Consider the following 23,933-nt stretch of genomic DNA (forward strand, 5'->3'; position numbering starts at 1 on the left):
ACACCTTCTCATGGACCAAATTAACTACAGTTTGCAACACAGATCTACACAACACGCATGCACGCATGCACGCACGCACGCACGCACGCACGCACGCACGCACGCACGCACGCATTATGAGAGCCAAGTGAAGCTGAAAAGCAGATTTCCATTCGATCGCCACTCTTCCACACATAAAGGTCAGAGGTCACCTGTCAGCTGCAAATACACTGTTTGGCCATTTCACTGACACACACACACACACACACACACACACACACCAAACTAGCTGTGTGTTTGACTTAGACGAAGTTGTGTGTTTATGAGCTGCTCAGCTGATCCAGACAACAGTAACAGATGCTTTACTGCTGATGCTATCTGTTCGTGTGTGTGTGTGTGTGTGTGTGTGTGTGTGTGTGTGTGTGTGTGTGTGTGTGTGTGTGTGTGTGTGTTTAGCTTTGACTGATACTGATACTCATTCACTGAGTATCTCAAACAGCCTCAGTTCTCTGGAGCACTGGTTCCTCTGCACGACTCTGTGCACTGCACTGCTGCCGTATGATTGGCTGAACTGCATGAATAAGCAGGTGCGCAGGTGTTCATACTGTAATAATCCTTCACAGTTATTACAGTTTAAAGTTGATTTAAATTCAGGTTTTCAGGTTTGTTTTCATCAGTAGAAAAATCTATATTTTCATTATAATCAAAGGAGAAATGACTGAACTAGTTTCTCAGAGACTCAAACTCACAGTGCAGATTATTACAGTGAACTCACCCGAACGAGTAGAGCTGACTGGGTTTCTTCATGGTGACCCAGGAGCTGATGAGACAGGTGATCAAACTGCAGGCCGGCGGAGGAGAGAGGTGAGGATGGCAGGGAAAGAGAAAAGCAGGTGATTGATGGAGGGACGGGAAACACAGAAAGACACAGGGAGGGGACAGACAGGAGAGGACAGTCAGTGAGAGACAACAGAAACATACACAACAGAGAGGTCAGCCCAAGTTCACTTCCTCTGTAATTTATCTGTTATTCATTATAATCCCAGAATCCATTTTTCATGAGTGGAAATTCTCCCTACGAAACAGAAAACCCAGGCACACACAGTGTTACCTCTCATCTGACTGTTCATTTCTCAAGCTCCAAAATAAACCACACCCACGTCACGATTATTATCACTCATCACTTTCAATTAATCAATTAAGTGTTTGGTCTGTTAGATATTAAATAATTTAGTCTTTAAATGGACTTTATAATTACATAAAACAAAATAGAGCTTTTTGCTTGGAAAGTAATTTTTATCAATTGTCAAAATTGTTGTCACTAATTAACAAATTGACTAATTGTTTGGGCTCTAACCGCCATTGGTAAGTGCAGCAAAGTTAAATATAAAATATTGAAAACACGTTAGATAGTAGAGACACTGAGATTTGTTTCTCTTGATGTGCATAATATTTCTGAACAAAGCTGATGAGTAACATCATGTATTTTCTCTTCACACTCACCTGAACAGGTCGAAGATGGTGAGGTACGTGTAGGCAGTCAAGGCTGAAACGACAAAGCAGACACACAAAGACCATCACAACTCAAATACAAGGTTTAGTGTAAAGACATTTTGACCCTAAGAACCAAGTCAGTCGTTTGATCAGTGGATTCATCACTTTGATGGTGACAGTGAACCACCGCAGTGTCAGACTCTGAAAGCCACTCAGAGAAATTAAATCCTGCAAGGTTGGATGGTGGGTCCGGGTGGGTGGGGCTTGGGGCATGGCTGAGGGCAGTGACTGCTTTGTTGTGACATCACAAAGTTGCAGAAGTCCTGACGGCTGGTTTTAAGGCTCAGTTTCTGAATACAGGCTGTGTGCATTTCTCTGTGGACTGAGGCTTTGATACTTTCATAGTATTCATATAGAACCTAGACCTGCTTTATAATCACAAACACATGGACATCTACCTTTAGACTGGGTGGAGCTTTAAAAGCAGAGGCAGACACAACCTTAACACATCTGGATACAAGACACCAGGTCTGAACAGGACCTCAGTCGGCCGCCGAGTCAGCAATTACTCGAAGAGATATTTGCCCAACAAGTTTGTCTGCTAACCACCTGCCAGCCACCAGGTGAGCTACAGAGTCAGTTAGCAGGTTAGTGGGCCAATTAGTCGGCCAGCCAACAAGCCAATAAACGACTCAGTCAGTTAACCAGCCAGCTTGAGAGAGTCCAACTGGCCTGGTTTAAATACTCACTGCCAACCTGCCTCTGTCTGCCTGTCTGCCTAACTGTCTGTCTGTCCGCCTGTCTGTCCGCCTTAATGCCTTCCAACCAGCTTTCTGTAATCAGGCACTGCTGTGGGGGATGAGGAGAGCGGATTAGAGCGGCTTTGTGCTGAGAGGAACATTTTGTTTCCCCACCACCGGCGTCCATGTTGGCCAACCTGACGGCGTGTAATCCTGACAGAGAGGCCCGCGGCAAAGACCCACGGAGACAGACGAGCAGAGAGAGGGAGGGAGAGAGACAGGCGGGAGGACTGAGACCGAGTGACAGATCGATGGCTGGAGAGAGAGAGAGAGAGAGAGAGAGAGAGAGAGAGAGAGAGAGAGAGAGAGAGAGAGAGAGAGAGAGAGAGAGAGAGAGAGAGAGAGAGAGAGAGAGAGAGAAGACAGATGGACGGACCGAGAGATCGAGGCAGATGGACAAGACAGAGAGAGAGGTGAGAAGGCAGGTAGACAGGATGATGGACATGTAGACAGACAGGCAGACAGGAAAGCGAATGAGTGAGAGAGAGTGAGAGACAACCGTCAACACTGGTGAGAGAGGAACAGATTGTGAGGAGGAAACTAAAAACTACAGAATAAACCAAACCACTGACATTTCATAACAAAGAGGACATTAAATTAAAATGTGCACATTCAACTCAACGTTACACTGAATGTGAAAAACAGCTTAACAATGCAAACCACAGCAAAGTGGAGCTGGTGATGCCCCGTTCAGAAATGCATCCTTCACCACTCTCATGTCTGAAACATCACCCTGTACATTTTTCCCTAAAACTCACAACTTCAGCATCACTTTAAATACAGAACGAGCCAGAGTGGATAAAAACCCACTGACAGACAGGCACACGTGTTTAAAGCTCCCACTTTAAAAGCCAAATAAAGCAAATAGAGCAATGTTATGTATTGTATTTGTGATTCATGCAGAGATTTAAATAAGTCCGGAGCTGTGCTCACTGAGGACGACTTGGACAAGTAATGGACCAGTCAGAGAAAGGCAAAGTTATCTGCCTACATGCCAAAGCCACTGAGTTGCCCATCTACAACACAGATGCTGCTCAGCTGTACGGGAGGTTGTCTGCTGACTTTCAGAAATGACGACTCTTGAACAACCATATTTCCTAACTGTCGTGATAAGTTTCAGTTAAAAAGCTCCAGTGTGAAGCGAAACGGCATGAGCAGAATGTAGTTACTCTCTACAGGTTATCAGCTGACGTGAACGTGACGTCTGACTGAATCAGTGGTGTAAAATGAAATGGCAGTTCAGGCGTCAGGACACGTGAGGCTGTTTTTAAATCTGTCTCTGGTGAGTCGCCTGATTTTATGGATGTGCACAACTGACCAGCTGGAGAACTCTTTTCAGTAATAGTATGAGCAGTATTAGCATTAGCCTACATAAGTATCATATAAACTAATTATGAATTCTGGTCCCTGTCAGATCTTTATGTGAATTTTAAGATCTGACATGCTCAGGTCAGGTGAGTAAATCCTCCAGTATCTTTTACCTTTAACTTCTGATCATCATTTTGATCATCAGGAGGATGAAATTTTTTTTAATGACAACAGTGACATTTTCATCATCTATTGAGAACTGTAGGCTGTTAACTTCAGCAGTACAGTGGAGTTAAATGAAAGTGACTTCACCAAAACTGATTCATGAAGCTTCTGAACTTTATTTATCAGGTGGATGGTTTTGACACCTTCAGTTCTCTTTATTGTTTAAAGCCCATTTTTCTTTTGCTGCGTCCTGTTATTTTGATCTGCTCTCGTCTCCACAGGGATCAGTGAGGGTTGATGTCGTCTTGTTGTGTTGAATTAAAAGCAGAAGATGATAAAAGCAATAATAATACAAACGCTGACATCACAGCGACCCTGAAACAGGCCGGGCCGGATCAATACCTGGGCTGAAATTTCCCCTCGCTGTACCCGGATAGGTTTACATAGAGACCACAACACACACACACACACACACACACACACACACACACACACACACACACACACACACTTTTCAATTCTTTTATAAATCTCCTGCTTACAAACACTGACACCCAGAGGACATGAGGATGAAACCAGAGCAACAAACAGCAGACAGGACATTATTCAGCTCTACACACTGACTCAATAAGAAGTGTATATGATATGCACGTGAAACACAACTACAAAAACACAAAACATACACATACTAACACATCAACACATGTACACACACAGCTGCCCCACAGGGCCTGAACTCAATACCCAGAACAGAATGAGGGATTAAAATCCTTGTGTTTGTTTTCATGAGAGATCGATAGGAGAGAGGAGAGGAGAGGAGAGGATAGGAGGGGATAGGAGGAGAGAAGAGGAGGGGATAAGAGGAGAGGAGAGGAGGACCATTTACTCTTAGCTTTTTTCTTTTCTTACACTAGTTTCAGTTCCTTTAGCTTCATTTTATGTTGTTGTTCCTTTCATCTGTCACTGTGTTGTTTCTTTTTATTTCCTTTAAAACAGCAACAAAGTGGAAGGATAAGAGGAAAGGAAGGAGAGAAAGGAGGAAGGAAATACAAGGATTTAAATAGGAAGCAAGGGAAGGAGGAGTGGATAGACAGATGAGAGAGGAGAAATACGAGCAGGATTAATATTTAATGGTGTCTGCAGAGGAGCAACCCAAACACACACACACACACACACACACACACACACACACACACACACACACACACACACACACACACACACACACACACTATCAGCAGAGTAAAGTAAAAGAAACTTAAAGCTGAAGTGTGAAACTTTTACATGTAAGTCGACATCAGAAACATTCAGGCCAAACCAGTGGTGATTCTAATCTTTTGGGGTCCTTTGTAAAAAATGGCAGGGGCCCCTTGAATCAGCCTTCATCACAATAATATGAAATAAATAATCTGACACCAATGAAACGTACAGAATCTAAATATCTGTATGGTGCCTCCTCTCTCATCCTGACGGAGGCAGAACTCCAGTGAGTCAAAGATGCTGATGATGTGTAGATTCTGTAAAGATGTGACGAAGTGTGTAACATGTGTCGCACAGTGTGTGTGTATGTGACCAGTGCATGTTGTTCTTTTGTTTCTGGTTCAGAACTTGATCCAAGACGATGATGAAGACCATCAAACATTCTCTGATTCAAATCATCAGTTTGTTGATTTTTGTGGTTTTTTTCAGGTGAAGGCACAAAGTCTGATTACGCACGCGCGCGCACGCACACACGCGCGCGCACACACACACACACACAATCAGGAGCTGGATGTGCTAACCACAGCAAATAGCAGCTTAGTGTCATTGGTTCCGGTAAACAGTAAACTGAGACCCAGAACACACACACACACACACACACACACACACACACACACACACACACACACAGCTGGTCGTGGTGTCACTCAGCTCTTGTGAGCTGCAGATGTAAACTAAAAGCTTCTATCGAACGCCTCAACTGCTGCGGTGAGGAGGATCCTCAGGGAGGAGGGGGAGGGGGAGGGGGAGGGGGAGGAGGAGGAGGAGGACAGGGACAGGAGACTGAGGTGAGAGGGAGGAAGAGGAGGAACAGACGGACCAGAGAGAGAATGATGAAGGATGGAATGATACAGGAGGAGGAGGAGAGATGAAGAGGAGGCTGGAAACGCTGCCCAGTGCTGACACTGCTGACCACCGAGGGACGAACATGAGACACACACACACACACACACACACACACACACACACACACACACAGGGCATCAACACGAAATTTGATCACAACACTGTTTATTAATATTAACACGCAAACACACAACAAACACACACTACAAGTTTATCCTGGTCACATAGACACCATCACACACTGTATGAGGAAACACAGACACACACATCTACCAATGGTTAATACACAGACACACTCCCTGATGCCCCTGTTACCACCCCCCCCCCCCCGGCAGCTCTTGTCCATATGAAACTGGACCGAAGCTCTGCTGCGTCCATTTATGAGGTAAAACACGTTCTCACATCTCCACGTGGGATTTGAGAGGCAGCTGGCACTGATACGTTAAACCAAACACACCCCGTCTTAATGCCCCTCGTGCCCCGACCCTGGACCCTGCAGACCCCCCCGCTGCCCCCTGCTGATGATAATCAATGTAACATCATCTGTTGAAACCAAACTGCCCTCATGAAACAAAGTCCTGGTATGTTCAGATGCTCCTGCTGAGCTGCAGCCTCTTCATCAAGTTTCAGAATAAGAAACAAGGCTCAGATTGATGCTGACTTGATCCTCGGCTTCAGAATAAAAGCATTTTTATGATCTTATCCTTCATGTTTCAGCCTGGAGGCTGATGCTTGGTCAGAACCAACAATATCAGCAATAATTAATCAAACAGATCATTTACTGTTTGACTGACTAAAATAAATCGGTTTTGTTTAATACAGGTATTAAATACTGCGAATGAAAACTGACCATTTTTATGATCAAAATTCTAAATACTAATATTATTTCATTCTCACTGTAAAGCTAAATGTCAAACATGTTCCAGTTTCTAAAATGTTTTATATCATTTTAACATCTTTGGCTGCTGGACTGTTGGTTGGATAAAACATTACAAGATTCTGGTTTTTGACACTTTATCATTTAGAAACATACTATAAAAAATGATAAATCAATAATAGCAATTAAAATGATTGTAAATTTGTAAATGTGAGTGTTTTGCAGTGGAATGTCCCTTTAAAGACACAGACATCATCAGTGTGTTTAGGTGATCGAGTCACACAGAAAAGCAGATGTGGCGGCTGTCTGGGGAGTAAGAGGAGCTGATCTCACACACACACACACACACACACACGCACACGGTTACTGTGAGTGTGTGTTGGCTGTACCAAAGGCCCTATGGGATGCACTGCTTCACCAGCTGTGTTCTGACACACAGGAACACTGAGGCCCTGGGGACAAAGCACACAAACACACACACACACACACACACACACACACACACACACACACACACACACACAGCTCAGAGCTCAGAGCTCAGAGCTCAGAGCTCTTTCTATAGTTGTGAGGACAGTCCCTGGCCCTATCACTAATAAATACCAATCCAAAACCCTGAACCTGAACCTGAACCAGATTCTGATCTGAGCCCTGAAACCCAGTCCTGGACCCTCGAACAGCCTCCTGGAGCTGTGAGGACCAGACAAAGTGTCCTCACAACGATGGTTTCAAACATTTGTCCGCTGTGCACTCAACCGTGTGGATGAGAAACAAACAAACACACTCATGGATATGTACACAAACACTGCTGCAGCAAAACACAACAGCACAGACAAAAAAGGACCATGTGACGACAACTCCTCTTCATCACATCTATTTTTATCAAAAGTCTCAGTCTGTTCTTATAGTCACAAAATTTACAGTTATACAACTAATTATTTCATCTTTTATTCATGTAATTTTTTTTTTGTTAAAACAAAAAAATTTTCAGTCCATCATCTCTTCTCGTGTCACAATCTACAGAAACAGAGATATTTAAAATAAAGAACATGAACAGATACAGAAAACTGGTCTCTGGAATTTCAAATTCTGTCGATGTACGAATCCAGTGAAGCTCTAACTTCAGGAATTAAAACTTTTGTTTGCAGATTTTTGAAGTTAAAATAATAAAACTGTCTCTCTCTCTGTCTCCATCTCACACCATCACATCTTCTCTGAAAGATTAAAATACCACAACAGTACACACACATACACACAACACCGACACACACACAACTCCTCACGCTGATTCAGTCGATGAGGAGGAGAAAAGTGAAGAAGAGGGGAGTGAAACAGGAAGAAGAGGAGGAGTAGGATGATGAGGAAGAGGAGGAGGAGGAGGTGTGTTAATGCGTCTGTGGAACAGACACTTGACCTGGATTCTCAGAGCGGCTCTGGGCCGAAAAACAGCTGGAGAGACACACACAGACACACAGACACACACACACAGACACACAGACACACACACACGGAGAGAACGCAAACACACAAGCTGCGAAAAAACACGACACTATTATAAATATCAAATATGTACTTTTGGCTCCTTTTCTGTTTTCTTCTAAATATCTTTAGATTTCAACTGTTGGTCGCGCGAAACAAGACATTTATAGATGTCGCTGTAGGTTCTCGAAAAATACAAAGACTTTCTTACATTTTATCAACATAGTGAATAATCGAGGAGAGAATCAGAAGATTTGTCGATAATCAAAAAGTCATTAGTTACTGAAACTAAAAAAAGAAGAAATGAACAAACAGACGGAGGCTGAGGACAGACTGTGCTCCATCAGCTGGGAGGAGACAAGGAGACAGGAGTGTGAGAGTAACACAGGAGAGAGAGGCGAGTTCAGTGTGTGTGTGTGTGTGTGTGTGTTCAGTCCAGTGAGACAAAAAGCTGATGTCTTTCCTTTGTTAAACGCTGAAAGCTGATCCAGTTGTTCACTGCACAATTTGATATGGGAGGACCAGGCTGACTGTGCGCACACACAGACACACAGACAGACACACACACAGAGATGCACAGACAGACACACTAACTTCTGTAGAATCATCATCAGCAGCTTATGTTTCAGCAACAGTGCAACAACGACTCTGCTTAAACAGCACTTAGACACACAAACGGACACACAACCCCACAGTCATGAGCACACACACCAGCTGTGTTCAGTCGAGTCAACAGGAGTAGAGTGTAGTAGAGGACAGTCAATTAAAACGCAGTAGATCTCAATGTAAAATCAAATGCAGTAGAAGCCACATAGAAATGACAGAGCACAGCTTCTATACTGACAAGTGTTATCACCAACACTGCTCCTCCACTGAATGTTAGCATCGTTTAGCTTACAGCACATTTATGGTTTGCTTCAGTCTCTGACACTTCTCACCACACGCTACCTGCTCAGCTGAGGTCAGAGACCAGGTGGTGGAGAAAGTGGAACATCTGGCAGCTAAGGAGACAGATGTTCTTCCTCATAAGTTGGTAGAGACCAAATCGGAGCTAGAAGAGAACGAGTGCTGGACGTACCTTCATCAGGTGGACACAAACACCTCTTCTAATTCATGCTAATGTTGCTCTCTGTCAGATGGATTTGTAAATGGCGATTTTCACCAACACCTTTGCCACAACAACTTTATAAAGCTTGTTTCACTGCCCTCTTCCTTTTACCAGCAGGGCATGTATCTCACATATTCGTCCCATAAGGTCGACAATGACTCACAACACATGTGAGACACGACACAAAGATCTTTACTCACTTTACAAGACTCACTAAGACTTTAAACTCATGTGAGTCTTAGAAAACATGTGTAAATACTGTTAGCACCATGTTCCCTCTGCACTCAGTGGGCTGGAAATAAATGCATAGATACACACATACTGCAATCTGGTCCCAGGTTCTCTTCGCTAACACACACACACAGACACACACACGCGCACACACACACGAGAGCAGGAACATTGGGTCTGGATAAGCTGCAGTCTGATTATCTCTTTCGGCTGCTTCATGGGTCGACCAAGAGTTAACTGCCTCACTGCACCCATGAAGTCTATACCACTGTGTGTGTGTATGTATGTGTGTGTGTGTGTGTGTGTGTGTGTGTGTGTCTGTGTTTGCAAACAGACTGACAGCCCAGAGGAGAACCTGGAACCATATTGCAGTGTGTGTGTGTTTATGTGTGTATTTATGGTATAGTGTGTGTGTTTACACGTCTGTTAAGCCGTTAGTCATGAGCTAATGGGTCCACAGCAGCATCTGTGTGTGTGTCTGTCTGTGTGTGTGTGTGTGTGTGTGTGTGTGTGTGTGTGTGTGTGTTTTCCTGCATGTGTTCCTGCAGCAGCGTCCAGGAATGTACAGTGCGTACATTTGAGGTTTTGTCTACATCAATGTGGCAGTTGCTCTAGAACATGGCATTAGACTTGCAAAGGGGGGTCAGTGGGGACGTGCGTGTGCGTGTGCGTGCGTGCGTGCGTGTGCGTGTGTGGACAGACTATGTGGGTTATGCTTCATTTAAACTAAAGGCAGAAATGTACTGGAGGCGTTAGATGTACACATTTTCCAAACATGCCAACTGTTCCGACTGACCGAGCTGCCCTGGAAAAAAAGAAACAGCAGAAGCTGCAGCAAATGCTGAATTTTCACCAAAGACTTGGGAACAAACTGATCACCAAGTTATTTTCAAATAAATTTGAGATAAAGATGTAACTCAGTTATAATATTTCACTGCAGGCAGTGAACAATGATAAAAACTTGCAAAGATGAAGGAGCACATTTGGCAGCTGCGGAGCGCAGTTCTGTTTCCTATAAGGAGCTATTTGTAAGTTTTGCTATTGCTACATAGCTAACGTTAGCATTAACAGCTGTTCACTTCCCAGTCTAGAAGAAACATTGCAAGTTCAGCATCAGATTTCATTTCTTTACTCACCAACAGCTGTCTCCAGCAGTGGAAAGAAACACCAATGTTAACTCTTGTTAACACTCCTCACAGTTTCTTCTCAGAAGTTAGCATGCTAACCAGTTAGCTCCAGCCTGTGTTGTCACTTTCTGCAGCGCTGCTCAGAGGGCAGATTATAACCTCTTGTGTCGTAAAGACAGCAATGGCCGAAGCTCTTGTCACCACCACCTGCTCCCAGCAAGAAAGCATGTTCAGTGGCAGAGAAAATTTACATATCTACCCTTTAAGCTGATGTTTATGCTCTGGTGTGTCTTCTTCAGAGCTTAGAGACTAAACAGATCATATCCTACAGGAAACATTCAGGCCATATGAGCCAGTTTGTGAAAAATCAACATCTATCATGAATAATTAATTTTTGAACCTTTATTTATTGAGGTTAGTTTCACTGAGAGGCAGCTCTCTCTTACAGGAACATCCTGGTCACACTCACAGTTTCACTGCTGTTCAGTACAACCACAGTCTGACCTGGTGACCATGGAGCAGCTCCACTGGAGCAGTTGGGGTTAAGGGCCTTGCTCAAGGGCTCAAAGGCACAGCGGTGATGATGAGAGATCAGATAAGAACTGATTTTGCAGTTTTTTTCAAACTGGTGACCTTTCAGTCACAAGTTGCTCCTCTGACCTTTAGACCACCACTGCTCCTCTGACAGGTTCCGATACACTACACTGCTATACAGCTTATATATACTTCCACCCTACTTTCATAGTGAGCAGTAAAATCTCCACAGAGAAAATAACAAAACAAAGAAAACTGTTAACATACAGAGGGGGCCACGCTTAACCTCAATATAAAAAACATAACACAATAAAGGTGCATGCAAAAAATACAAAGATAAGTAGATCAAAAGACGGATGGACAAATGTCTAAATAACTAAACTCTGGCCGCTGTTAACTATAAAATATATAATAAGCACAACATATTATGTCACTGTCCAGCTGGACATATTATATTATGATATTAAGAATTTATTGAGGTGTCTGTACACCTGCGATAAAAAGGCCACGGCACAGAAATTATAATAAGACCTGTGGATGGAAATAAAGACGTGATGTGGCCGTACTAACGAGGCCAGAAAGCAAGTGAAGCTTTGAACTGGGACAGAACAACATTGTTCATTTGAATAATCAGAGATGGAAGGAAACAGGATGCGGCATAAGTCTCTGACCTCTGACCTCGGTACAATTAGTTAGTTTGCTGGAAAATACAGATTTTTTTGTCTCCACTTTTTTGCGTCTGCAGGTGTCAACCTGTGAACAAAATATCTGTTCATGCACAACACATAAGTATACGTGTGTGTGTGTGTGTGTGTGTGGCCTCAGTCTAATGAGGTGGAAGACAAACACTGAATGCTCCATATCCTCACGGTTTTTAGCCGACAGCTAAAGAAATGAAGTGATCTCATTGGCCTTGACACACACACACACACACACGCGCAAAGAGTGTGGTCAGACTGTCACACACACACACACACACACACACACACTGTCAGTAGTACAGTGAAGTATGAAGCAGTAATTATAAATGTACAGCGGATGGATTCAGTTACTTCCTGTGTGAACGTGTGAATGTTTCCTGACCCTGTGAGTGGAGGCGACTTCGGACATGAGTAGGAATCTGACTGACAGTATTGAGACTGGGCGGCTGTCTGCTCCCGCTGTTCTCATCGGGGGCCGAGTATCGACGGCGGTGTCACCTTCCCCCGTGTGTTCGATACCTCTGTCCTCCACTTCCTTTCTGCACTAAACCCGACGCCACCCCTCACTGTGTGTGTGTGTGTTATGCTGCAGTATTTGCAGGCAGAGTGGGTGAACAGGGGTGAGGTTGCACGTTGTTCCTTTCATGGCAGCGTTTTCCTGAGTGATGGAATCCCGGAGAGGATTTAATGTTGGTGGCAGACGTGAGCTGCGCTGACCATAAACACTCACTGCACAGCTGTCTCACCGCACAGCTGTCTCACTGCACAGCTGTATGCAGGACTCTCACCACTAATGAGAGAGAGCAACACTGAAACATTTGCATTTTATAGTCAAATTACTTTCCCAACAGGACGCCCTTCCTCTAACTTTAAAACCCTGGCCTTGCATACCTGCGAGCACTGCTCCCTGTGTGTGAGTCTGAATTTGTGCTTGTTGGGATGTGTGTCTTCCAGTGAGTGTGCATGTCTTTTAGTGTCCTAAATATAAGCTTGTCACAGCGGCCACAGTGAAGCCAGTGGACAGCTCAGCTGAGGCAGAGAAATGGTTTTAAGTGCTGCTGCTTCACTCACACAGCCCACTACAAAGCACACACACGCACACACACACAGTTGAGACCAACACTGAGGGAGAATACTATGGGAGCCAGTGACAACCAATATTTCATGCATATATTCAAAATCTTGAAAGCTGAAAACTGTCACTACTTAGTGTTTCCAGACTTTTCAGCAGTAGCACTTGGACACTAAAACTCTCCATCAGGATAATGATCACAGCAGACTCATCATCATCAAAATCATCATCATCATCACAACATAATGAGTGAGACATATCTCACTGCAGGTTCACTGTAAACAGTGGATTGGGAGGTAATCGAGGCCTAACGCAGCTTTTTATCTGCTCACAAATCTGCCAAACTACTTGACCTCCCTCAAACAATTCAATTAACTTAAGGAACCCGTCGAAAAACGAGATGGTCATTGGATGGATGGAGTTATCCTCCTAATAAAAAAATGTGTCTATAAAATAAGTCTACTCTGTGGTTTGTTTTGTCTCGTTATTCTTTAAATGCTCTGTTTCTGCTCTGCTCCGACTGTTTGGAGAAAAACGTACTTGTCAATATGACAGATGTGTTGTCTGTGTTGTAGCACCAGCGGGTAAAAGCAGCCGCTGTGAAGGACTCTGTTTCTTCAACGTGCCCTTTAAAGTGCCATATTTTGACTGAGGTGACCCACACACACACACAGCCGCAGTAGCAGGATCAGTCTGAGCCCCTGTGGTGAGACAACACTGCTAACACACTTCCTAAAGACTTGTTCACAGTGTGTGCTTAAAGATGCAACACACACACACACACACACACACACACACACACACACACACACACACACACACACTTTGTGTGAGTATGTGTCTGTCAATCTGTCTTCACTGTGTGTAGACAGGTATCTCCGCCTGTTAATGTCTGTGTCCATGTCTCAAACTGTTTTTTTTCTTTGTGTGTGTGTTCCTGTCAGTCTGTGTGTGTGTGTGTGTGTGTGTCAGTTTTCATGTGTCTATCTGCATCTCCCACTGTCACTGTGTTTGTTTTGTGTATATGTGTGTGTGTGTGTGTGTGTGTGTGTGTGTGTGCTCACCCATGCTGTTGGTGGAGCTGCACCACATCAGCAGACAGCCGGTGCACAGCAGGTTGAGTGATCCGAACAGCAGGATCCTCCATGACTGAAAACGACAACAAACAAACAAAATGACTGTTAAAGAACAATAACACAAGAGGCAGAGGTCTGAGCCTCCGGATCCAGGACCAACACAGCGTCTGTCATATGTCTTTTTTGTCCCTTTTTTCATTATTCACATGAGCTGCTGGGGAAATGATATTTTCTTTTGAGAACAGCAAATGACTAGAATTTCCAGTTCATGGTCGTTTGACTCCACTGACCAGCAGAGTCAGGAAATATGATCACAATCCAGGAAGGACAGGTGACATAAGTAGAAATTAATAAATGCAAAATAAATAAATTTTGGTGATTAAAAGTAGTATTTCTGTTAATATTTATTTATTAGTTATTCATTTATACATTTGTTCATTTCTTTATTTATGCATTTGTATTATATTATGCATATTATGCATTTCTTCATAACAATCTCCCCTTCCTGGGTTACAGCGTTGAATAATGGCCTGAAGTGTTTTTGCAGAACATTATGATGTCACAGCGACGTTGACCTTTGACCTTTTGGATATACAATATCATCACTTAATCATTTTGTCCTATTAGACATTTGTGTTAAATTGTGTCCTAATTAGCACATTAATTCTTGAGTTATAGCCAAAAACATGTTTTGTGACGTCACAGTGACCTTTGACCTTTGACAGTGGAGACAAAAATGATCTCTAGCGGTTCGCTGTAAGAAATCAGGGAAAGTCTCCAGGAGAACAGGAGACAAAATCAAGAGCGCATTTTTCAAAGGACGTGACTGAGATGTAGCTCACGGCTGGTGTTCTGCTCTTTGATTATCACAGATATCGCCAGTGTCGGTGTATAAATATGTCGGCCGACAGCAAACAAAGACTACAAAACAGTTTGGTAGACAAATATCAAATGTATGAGTATGTGTACGAATGTACAAAGTCATATAGAAACAGTGCAACTATTGCAATCTGTCCACCAGAGAGCAGAGACAAGTTTATTTTTGATTGGTGTGGACTCAAAAACAAGCTTGATCCTTGTTCAGCTTCATATTCATGCAGATCCATTCACAAACACAACCACACACACCGACACCAGGGAACTGAGCTGGACCACAGCTTTTTAAATGGAACCTGGAGACGAAGTAAAGACTCATTTAAAAACCAAAATAAAGATAAACACGTGTCATACCTAGGCATCAATATTCCAAAAGATCTTAAAAATTATCAGAATACAATTATCTACCTATACAAAAGAAAATAAAGGAAGACATAGCAAGATGGAACTTAATCCCTTTCTTCAGCCTTAGTTCAAGAATTGAGTCTATTAAAATAAATATACTGCCTAGACTTTTATACTTATTTCAAACCCTGCCAATTGAGATTAACCAAAACCAGTTTAATGTGTGGGATAAAATGCTATCTAGGTATATATGGCAAGGCAAAAGACCAAGGGTCCGTCTCAAAACCTTGCAGTTAAATAAACAGAAGGGAGGTTGGGGTTTACCTAATCTTAGATATTATTATTTTGCAGCACAGATGAGAGCAGTGATATGCTGGTGTAATCCCTCATATACTGCACAATGGAAAAACATAGAAGAAAAAACGCCCCCCATCCCCATACAGGCAATCTTAGCTGATAGCAATATACAAACCCACATAAACAACATTGATAACCCATGGGTGAAATGGACCCTTAAAACATGGAAAACTATCATAAAGGAACTTAAACTCGAGAATGATATTATAGCCCTCAAATGGTGTGCTTACGAGTCAGAGTTTACACCTAATAAATCAGACTCAAGATTCAAGGACTGGGTAATTAAAGGAATAACAGCCTTATGCAGAGTAATGAAAGATGGAAAATTGCTCATTTTTGAAACACTTCAAAGAACTCATTCATTAGAAAAACAAGACTTTTATCAATATTTACAATTGCGGCACTACGTTGATACAAAGATGAAAAATGTAACAAAGGCAAACACATGTTTGATTGAATTGTTTACAAAAGCCTATAATTTGATAGAACTGTCTCATGCTTGTATAAGGGGCTGTCAAATTTGAAACCATATTCAACCTCATATATTAAAATAAAATGGGAGAACGAAGGAGGGATAATTATAACTGAGGAAGAATGGACAACAATGTGGAGGTACCAATGGATCTGCACCAGCTCGCAGAGGTGGAGAGAATTCGGCTGGAAAAGCCTGATTAGGTACTTCATCACGCCTCATCAGAAATCTCACTATGATAATAACTCCCCTGTCTGTTGGAGGAACTGCGGAAATCAAAGAGCGCACCATTATCATGTTTTCTGGGACTGCCCTGTCATAAAGGACTATTGGAGGGAGATACACAAGGCCCTACAGGATATCTTCAAATGTGAAATACCTTTTGGAAGTAAGACTATGTTTTTTGGACTCGTACCTGGTGATTGGCCAAAAAGGGATAAACATTTAATAAACATCTTGCTGGTGGCCTGTAAAAAGAGTATTACCAGGAAATGGTTATCACAGGACAGCCCAACTTTAAATATCTGGATGGACATTACGATGGACATTTATAAAATGGAGAAGATAACAGCTTTTGTTAATCATAAATTGGAGAAATTTGCTTCAATTTGGGAGAACTGGGTCAATTATGTCACGCCACATAGACCTGATTTTGATTTCACAAATTAGTGACTTTGCTATATAAAAGAATCACTCCCTATCAGTGCATAGTTCTGTTTTTGTTTTTTTTGTTTTTTTCTCTTTTCTTCTCATGCAGATGTAAAAAAAAAAAAAAAAAAAAAAAAAAAAAAACTATGTTGGCATTTAGGACAGACAATAGATGTAAGGAATATGCATGTGAAATACCAATTGTCAATGTCTGATTCTGATTGTCAATAAAAAAAAAAAATGACAAAAAAAAAAAGATAAACACGTGTCATCACAGATATGAAACCCAGTAGAGAAGGATGTTAAATTGATAGTTATAGATATATATAGTTATAGGCCCAAACTGAAGCAGCACAGGTTGAGATACCTTTAAGCCTCAGCAACAACAAGCCCTATAATCAATTAGTTGACTGGCAGAAAATTATACTCTACTAATACAGATTTTTCAAGAACATTCAATCATTCTTTGGTTCCAGCCTTTAAAGTACGAATGATTTCTACTTTTCTCTGTTTTATATCACAGTAAATTTACAGGGTTTATTTTACAAATGTATCCACCAGCCCAGACGTGGACGACCCCGATGACAGAAAGTCCTCCAGAGCCTCAGAAGACATTATACAACTGTTCTCCCAGGCTGCTGCTGCTGCTGCTGCTGCTGCTGCTGCTGCTGCTGCTGCTGCTGCGCAGGGTTTCCCTGACTGTCAGTCAGCATCCTGTGGCAGACACTCTGGCAGGTGACCAGCCGCTGTCTAACCCAAATCCAAACCTACAAACCGATTGGGAGCTGCCGGGTTTTGGCTGCTGGATGAAGAGTGAGTTTCCCGCCCTGCGGTTAACCTGCTCTGCCGGGGATTTGGGTGAATTCTGTAACTGAACGAGGCCCGGCTGTGTGGTCTAACATGTCTACTACAGTCTGAATCAGTTCATCACAGAATATCAGCTCAGGGGAAGGTCACAGTCAGAGCATGAGAGAGTGGAAAACAGGCTTAGTGCTGTGAAAGAGCAGCTCTGCTCATCACTGATATCTGCAGTAATAGAAAGTCTTGTTATTCAATCAATAGATCTTAATGTTAAGCACCAAAACAAACCGAAATGGAAACAACAGCAAAGCTAAAATAGTGACCCGAGGGTTTATTACTAATCATGTTCTGAATTAATCTGCGTCAGATCAAACCATAAATCAAGACACTGTCCAGACCTACAAAAACTCTCCAGCTCCACAATCACTCATTTAAGAAAATGAGTCTAAAATCTATACAACTATTACAATAACAATTCATGTGGTTGTTTTCTGATCGGTCATGGCGCTTACCGTGACAGGTGAGGTCACACCTGGGCCCAGGCGATGACTACATTATTATGTTATCATTAATAACTAAATAAAACATAAATAAAATGTTAGATCTACCTGATGATTGAAGGCACCATCCTGACCCAAAGTCAACACATCCACATGAGCAGACAACAGGTGCATGCTGGGTCTCACTAAAATGCTGATGGTGGGTCATCCAGCTTTTTGAGATGTGCACAGCTTTTACGCTACTTTGGATAACAATTTCAGCAGCTGAGCACCAAGTCTACAAGCTCACACATGCACTACAGTGTGTACAGTGTGTGTGTGTGTGTGTGTGTGTGTGTGTATTTTTAGGCAGTTTAGGCAACTAAACCTAGCTGGTTATGGTTAGAGCATCGTGGTCATGGGGTTGGCAGACATGATGTGAACTGAAGTCTCTTCCAACAAGGTCACAGGAAACCACCGTCATTCCACAACCACAGCAAGTCATTAGTCAGGGAAACATAAACATAGGTTGTTTAAGTGTTTGTGCAAAGACTGAGGACATTTTTATTATGAAGAGTCCTGTTGTGTAACAAAGAGCAGTAAATGTTGCCTCCTACAGTCTGTATGTGAGCCCATTCAGCACTGTTCTTACTCTGCCTGGATGTAAATTCAGCAGAATTTTGAATGAAAAAAAAAAAAAAAACCTTGAATCTAAACTCGCCCTCTGAGCAGAGAGAGAGAGCGTTTGTGTGTTAGAAGGAGAGGAGAAAGGAAATGGAACAAGGGAATGAGTATATGTATGTATGTGTGTGTGTATGTGTATGTGTGTGTGTGTCCTGGCCTGTCACTTCATGTTGGAGTCATATGCCGTGGTGGGGAGCGCAGAGTGCTGTGAAATCTACAATTACTGTGGTGTGCTGTGTTATGACAGCACTGGGGCGTCTGGTGACAGCACTAGCCAGCGACAGGCATGGGAGACCCACAGTGTGTGTGTGCACGCATGTGTGTGTGTGTTCGTGCATACATGCGTGCATGTGACTGTGTGTGCAAACAGAGAGACAGCAGTCGGCCCAAAACATTCCCAACCCCCAACCCCCAACCCCCAACCCCCAACCCCCCCCCCCCCCCCCCCCCCCCCCCCCACACACACACACACACACACACACACACACTGCCTAGAGGAGTGTGCACGGCTGTTGAATCCTGACGCTCTGCTGCCCCCGTCTGTCCGTCAGCAGCGTCGCCAACCTGTCCAGCGGCATCACGGCGTGCCAGCATATTGAGGTTACATGTGACATTGGAGTGACAGAGCTGCAGCGCCCGTACAGCGGCTCAGTCACCTGGTACTGTATTAAACAAGGAGCCCCCACTGATGCCAGGCCTGATTACATCATTGTCGAGCGCCTCGCCCATCCGACACATCATCAGGCAGCGCCGGGCAAATGTGTGTCATTATGGTGAGCAGAGGCGTGACTCATGTTACCATCTGAGGAGGAAGGGGCAGCAAGAAGGAGAGGACCGTTTCACCAGGCTGGGAGTGTGCACAGGGGAATTGTGGGATTCTTTTAAACTCAACTGAAACCTGCAGCCCGCCTGCCATCGCAACCCACCAAGGCTCACTTCCGGTGGCAAGGACCACACAGGAAACGTCCTCTCCCGCTCTTTGTCAGCTCAGATTGGAGCCATCAGGGCTCCGTGTCTCCAGGGTAGCCGTGTTCCTCTCTCAAAATAAACCTACTTACATAATGAATCGGCGGCGGCGGCAGCGGCCTGTTAACACGGGCAGTGGAGTTTTCCGACTCGGTTGCTGCAGCTGAAACGAGATGACGCCTGGTCCTCTCACCATCCTGTCCTCCAGTCATGTCTTTCCTCTGCTGATGGTCTGACGTTCCAGTTTCATCAGGACATTTTGTTACCGTGAGAAACACAGTAAACACCTACTGTACGACACACGGTGAATGAAACCATGAAAGTCTCAGTATTGTGATGAAAATATGTCGATCTGCTAAACATCACAGCCTCACTCACTTTCTCAAACCTTCAGCTTAAATAAGAATAAAACACAAACTAATTTGCTCTGCAACAATTCTTTTTCCTTCATCTGCTGTGTAAAACTAACTCCTGCACCTTTAGAAAGAAAAAGTGAGTTCACTCCTCATTAACAGTTGTATAATATCTTCTGGTTCTTGAGGTTTGTCAAGTCATGCTGTGTTGCAATATGGGATTTGTAAGATCTACACTGGAAATTAAAAAGTTATGATATCCCAACCTCGACTGCTACAACTTTGACCACGTGTGGCCTCCAACTTTATGGAAGAACTAAATTAAAACATTAAAATACTGATAAAAGCCCAAAGGAGTTTTGTGTGTGAGTGAAGTTAAAGGGCTCAATGTGAGTATTTACTCTGCATCATTCAACATATGATTTGCATTGTGTTGTATTTTGGTTCTGAGCCACAGATGATTTCCACCCAGTTTAAAAGTTACTGATAAAAGACGAGGAAAGATGGAGAGTCTGTACAAGGTTGGGCTAATTTTACACCACTGACAGTAAGAATTAATTAGTTTCTTGTGTATTTAGTCTGATAGAGTAACAATGTGGCTGCACAGGTCAACAGATGAGGATCTCAGCCTGAATCTGAGAAGATTTAGCTTCCAGTCTTTCTGGCAGAGGACGAGCAGAGGGCACCTGATTTGGCTCTTCATGTATTTATTCTTTCATTATGTTATTTTCATTAAGTTATCATCTAAAAAATAAAGCTTAACCTCAAACTCCACACACCTGAACAACCACAGTGTAGTGGACGCACTGCTCAGAATATAAATTGGTGTGTGCAGACATGATATAGGTGTGTGGGGAGGTGGTTTCCAAAGCTGCTCCACATTCAAAAAAAAAAAACAAACCTAAGTTTGTTGAAGGACCTCGGTATCTCATTATGGTTTAACTGTTGATGCAGAGGCTTTTTAATCCGACTGCATCCAACATTTCTGGAATAAACACATCCCGATTTTAAGAAACAGACTTCAGCACAAACTTTCATCTATCCACACAGAGACACCTGCATCAATCTGTACAAACTCCTCCACTGGTCAAACTGTACCCGAAATCAGATGTTGACAAGGCTCGGTTTCATTTCACGACACCGAGGGTCAGAGGAGACGTGAGGGCGGCGAGGGCGGTCAGGTGCTGAGGAAGCACATCTCAGCTTTCACCGGTTTGAACTATGTTTGGTCCCTAAGCTGTGTACGACACCGTGTAATCCAATCCGAGGCTTCATGGGGAAGCAAGACCCCCCGCCAGTGTGTGGTTAAAGTGGATTACAGCACAATAATGCTGACACACACACACATACACACACAGACACACACAACAATAATGTGTAAGCTCGTTTCACATTCATTATCATGGCTCCAGTGTTTTCACTGTAATTTTTACATCCCGGTGTGACGCCACATCTGTCCCTGTTTTCTTGTCACATGTCACTACTTTTTTTTTGTCTCTGCTCATATTTTAGAAAAAAAAATTATTAAACTAAACATGTTTTTTGTGGGGAATTAGGACAAACTGTTGTTCCCAGTTTTCTTAGCAGTGAGTTTAGTGTCGTTGCTGAGGTGATTTTTGTTCATCAGGCAGACTAACTGATACCTTTTCTTTGTATTTAAATCATTATAAAGCACTGCTGTAAAACCAGCCACCTAACATGATTTGAGGAAGTGTGGTTCCTGACCAGAGGGCAGCAGCAGGCAGGTAAACAAGACATGTGTGGAAATAGGGCTGAACGATTAATCAAAATATTATCCAGGTCGCAGTAGGTGCAATTTCTGGATAAAGGTAAAATGTGTCACAACAACAAGCATCGTGGTGCTACAGAGCCCCCCCGGCCCACAAATCATATTCTCCAGAGGAAAGGAACATGCGTGTTTAGTCGTAACCCCAGCAGAAAAAAAAATTAGTAATTTCAGTGTAAATGAAATGCAAAAATGACCATTCCCACTAAAATCGTGAAACATGTCACAATCACACTATGATTTTTTTTTGTGCATCGTTCAGTCCTAATGGGAAATTTAATCATGAGAGCATAATTAACCAGTATGAAGGATTTACTAATGGTCAGAGAGAAAATGTGAGGTCAGAAGTGGGAAATGTATAAAAATGTAGCTGCATAGAAGTGTTAGGAAGTTTTCACTGTGCAGGTTTTACAACTAACATTAAAAAATGTTGAAGCAGAATTACCTGGAGACCTTATAAGGTTTAACAATTCACCCCCTAAAAATCAGAGTTTTGTGCTTTGCTTTTAACAGGAAATATTATGAAATCACTGAACTGAACTTTCTCCTTCCTTTGAATGGTCTGTGCTGTGTCATTAAATGAACCTCCTGAATTTCTACCCAAAAAGCTATCAAAGTGAGCTCTCAATAGTTTTCACTGCAATCCCAATAATTACTGAGCCAGAAGAGCATGAAACAGCTGAGAATACTTCTATCTACCTAATTAATCACTAATTTTCTGCACCATTGACAAGCATGTTAAAATGAAGCAAAACACACCCACGGGCTAATGTTTGAGGGCTCCAGCTGCTGAGGTGTTTATGTGGTCGACTGCCTGTTCCCTGTAAAAAAAGCACTGGGCTATTTGATTTATATGTATTTATGTTTATTTCACCTGTTGCCATTTAGTCTAATTTGAACTGAGTTGCAGAAAAACAAACAGAAATTTTTGAGCGCTGGGTTTGGTGGAAGTCAGAGAACTTGTTTATGCTGCACAAGTGGTTTGCAAACTTTCTATGAAAGTTTCAGTTCATTTTATCACAGTGAAAGGCTTTCATTGTAGTTGACCACAGATGTTTGTCCATGAGGGATGAAACTACAGCCAAGTCCACAGGGCGGGAGTGTTGGGAAGAGCATGACAGGGCCACTGTAATTTATTCTTCCTGTTAAGGTGTAAGGACTCTCAAGTTCCATCTAAGCCAGTGGTTCGCAACCCGTGGGCCAACAAATCATTTGCAGAACACCAATGACAGTCTAAAGAAAACAGATTCAGACAGCCCCTAAGGAACCAATCCTGTCAACTTGTGGGGACGGGGGGCGGAGCTAAATACACCTGAAACTTTGTCAGTACAGAGAGCCAGCGTTAGCATTAGCACAACCACTAACACTGCGTCAGCCACTGCCAGTTACAAGCAAACAAACAACATGAACAAATAAAAAGATGCTAACTATGCTAACCGCTCTGATCCGTCTGCTAGTTTCTGATTCTGGTCTCAACAGACTCCTCATCTGAGTCTGGGTCTGACTGAGGCTCCAACATGAGGCTGAGTCTCTCTGATGATTCCTCCTCTAACCATCTTCATCCTCTCTGCTCTTTTACCTGGACACCAGGAGCCAGCAGGTGGGGGGCGGGGCCAAGGCCTGATCCAGGTTTCTCAATGATGAAATCAGAGTAGATGAGCTTCAGTTTTTTTTCTCTTTTTATGTGTGAAAACCATGTTAAACAAAATATCAACCATAGCAGAGGATTTTTACAAAGTTGAAAATGTGTGTGGAGAGGAACTAACATAAAAAGTGCTGGGAGAAGGCATTATTTGGCCTCTGTATTGTTATAGGGTCAGATGTTGGATTTTGAGATTTTTCAAGCGGGTGTTGAGTTGGAAAAGGTTGTGAACCGCTGATCTAACATTAAAAGCAGCAATAAAAATGGGAACGATGACATGCAACAGGTGAAAATGGCCCAAATCACAATAAAGCATCTAGGATTAGTGCATCACAGCAAATAAAATACAGAATATGCAGAGATGAAGAGCAGAGTGTGAAGCTGCCCATAGACTACAGGTCACTCTGTCAGAGTGAGGCAGTATTCAGCTTGTGGCTGATGGTGTTTTACTGTGAGCACTTCATCCC

General features: G+C 42.9%; 1 protein-coding gene across 1 annotated transcript in view; it reads right to left on the bottom strand.

Moving 5' to 3' along the window:
* slc30a6 (solute carrier family 30 member 6) overlaps positions 1-23,933 on the bottom strand; it is a 53,266-nt gene that overhangs the window by 25,614 nt on the left and 3,719 nt on the right. Inside the window, exons 4-6 of the mRNA XM_071479826.1 lie at positions 14,046-14,130; positions 1,483-1,525; positions 755-820 (exon numbers count right to left, since the gene is read on the bottom strand). Coding sequence (XP_071335927.1) covers positions 755-820; positions 1,483-1,525; positions 14,046-14,130 — 194 coding nt within the window. The remainder of the gene's footprint in view (positions 1-754; positions 821-1,482; positions 1,526-14,045; positions 14,131-23,933) is intronic.

The sequence above is a fragment of the Trachinotus anak genome, unplaced genomic scaffold, assembly GCF_046630095.1.
Source record: "Trachinotus anak isolate AG129_WGS33_773 ecotype Australia unplaced genomic scaffold, CSIRO_AGI_Tana_v1 ptg000007l, whole genome shotgun sequence".
In the NCBI taxonomy this organism is placed as follows: Eukaryota; Metazoa; Chordata; class Actinopteri; order Carangiformes; family Carangidae; genus Trachinotus; species Trachinotus anak.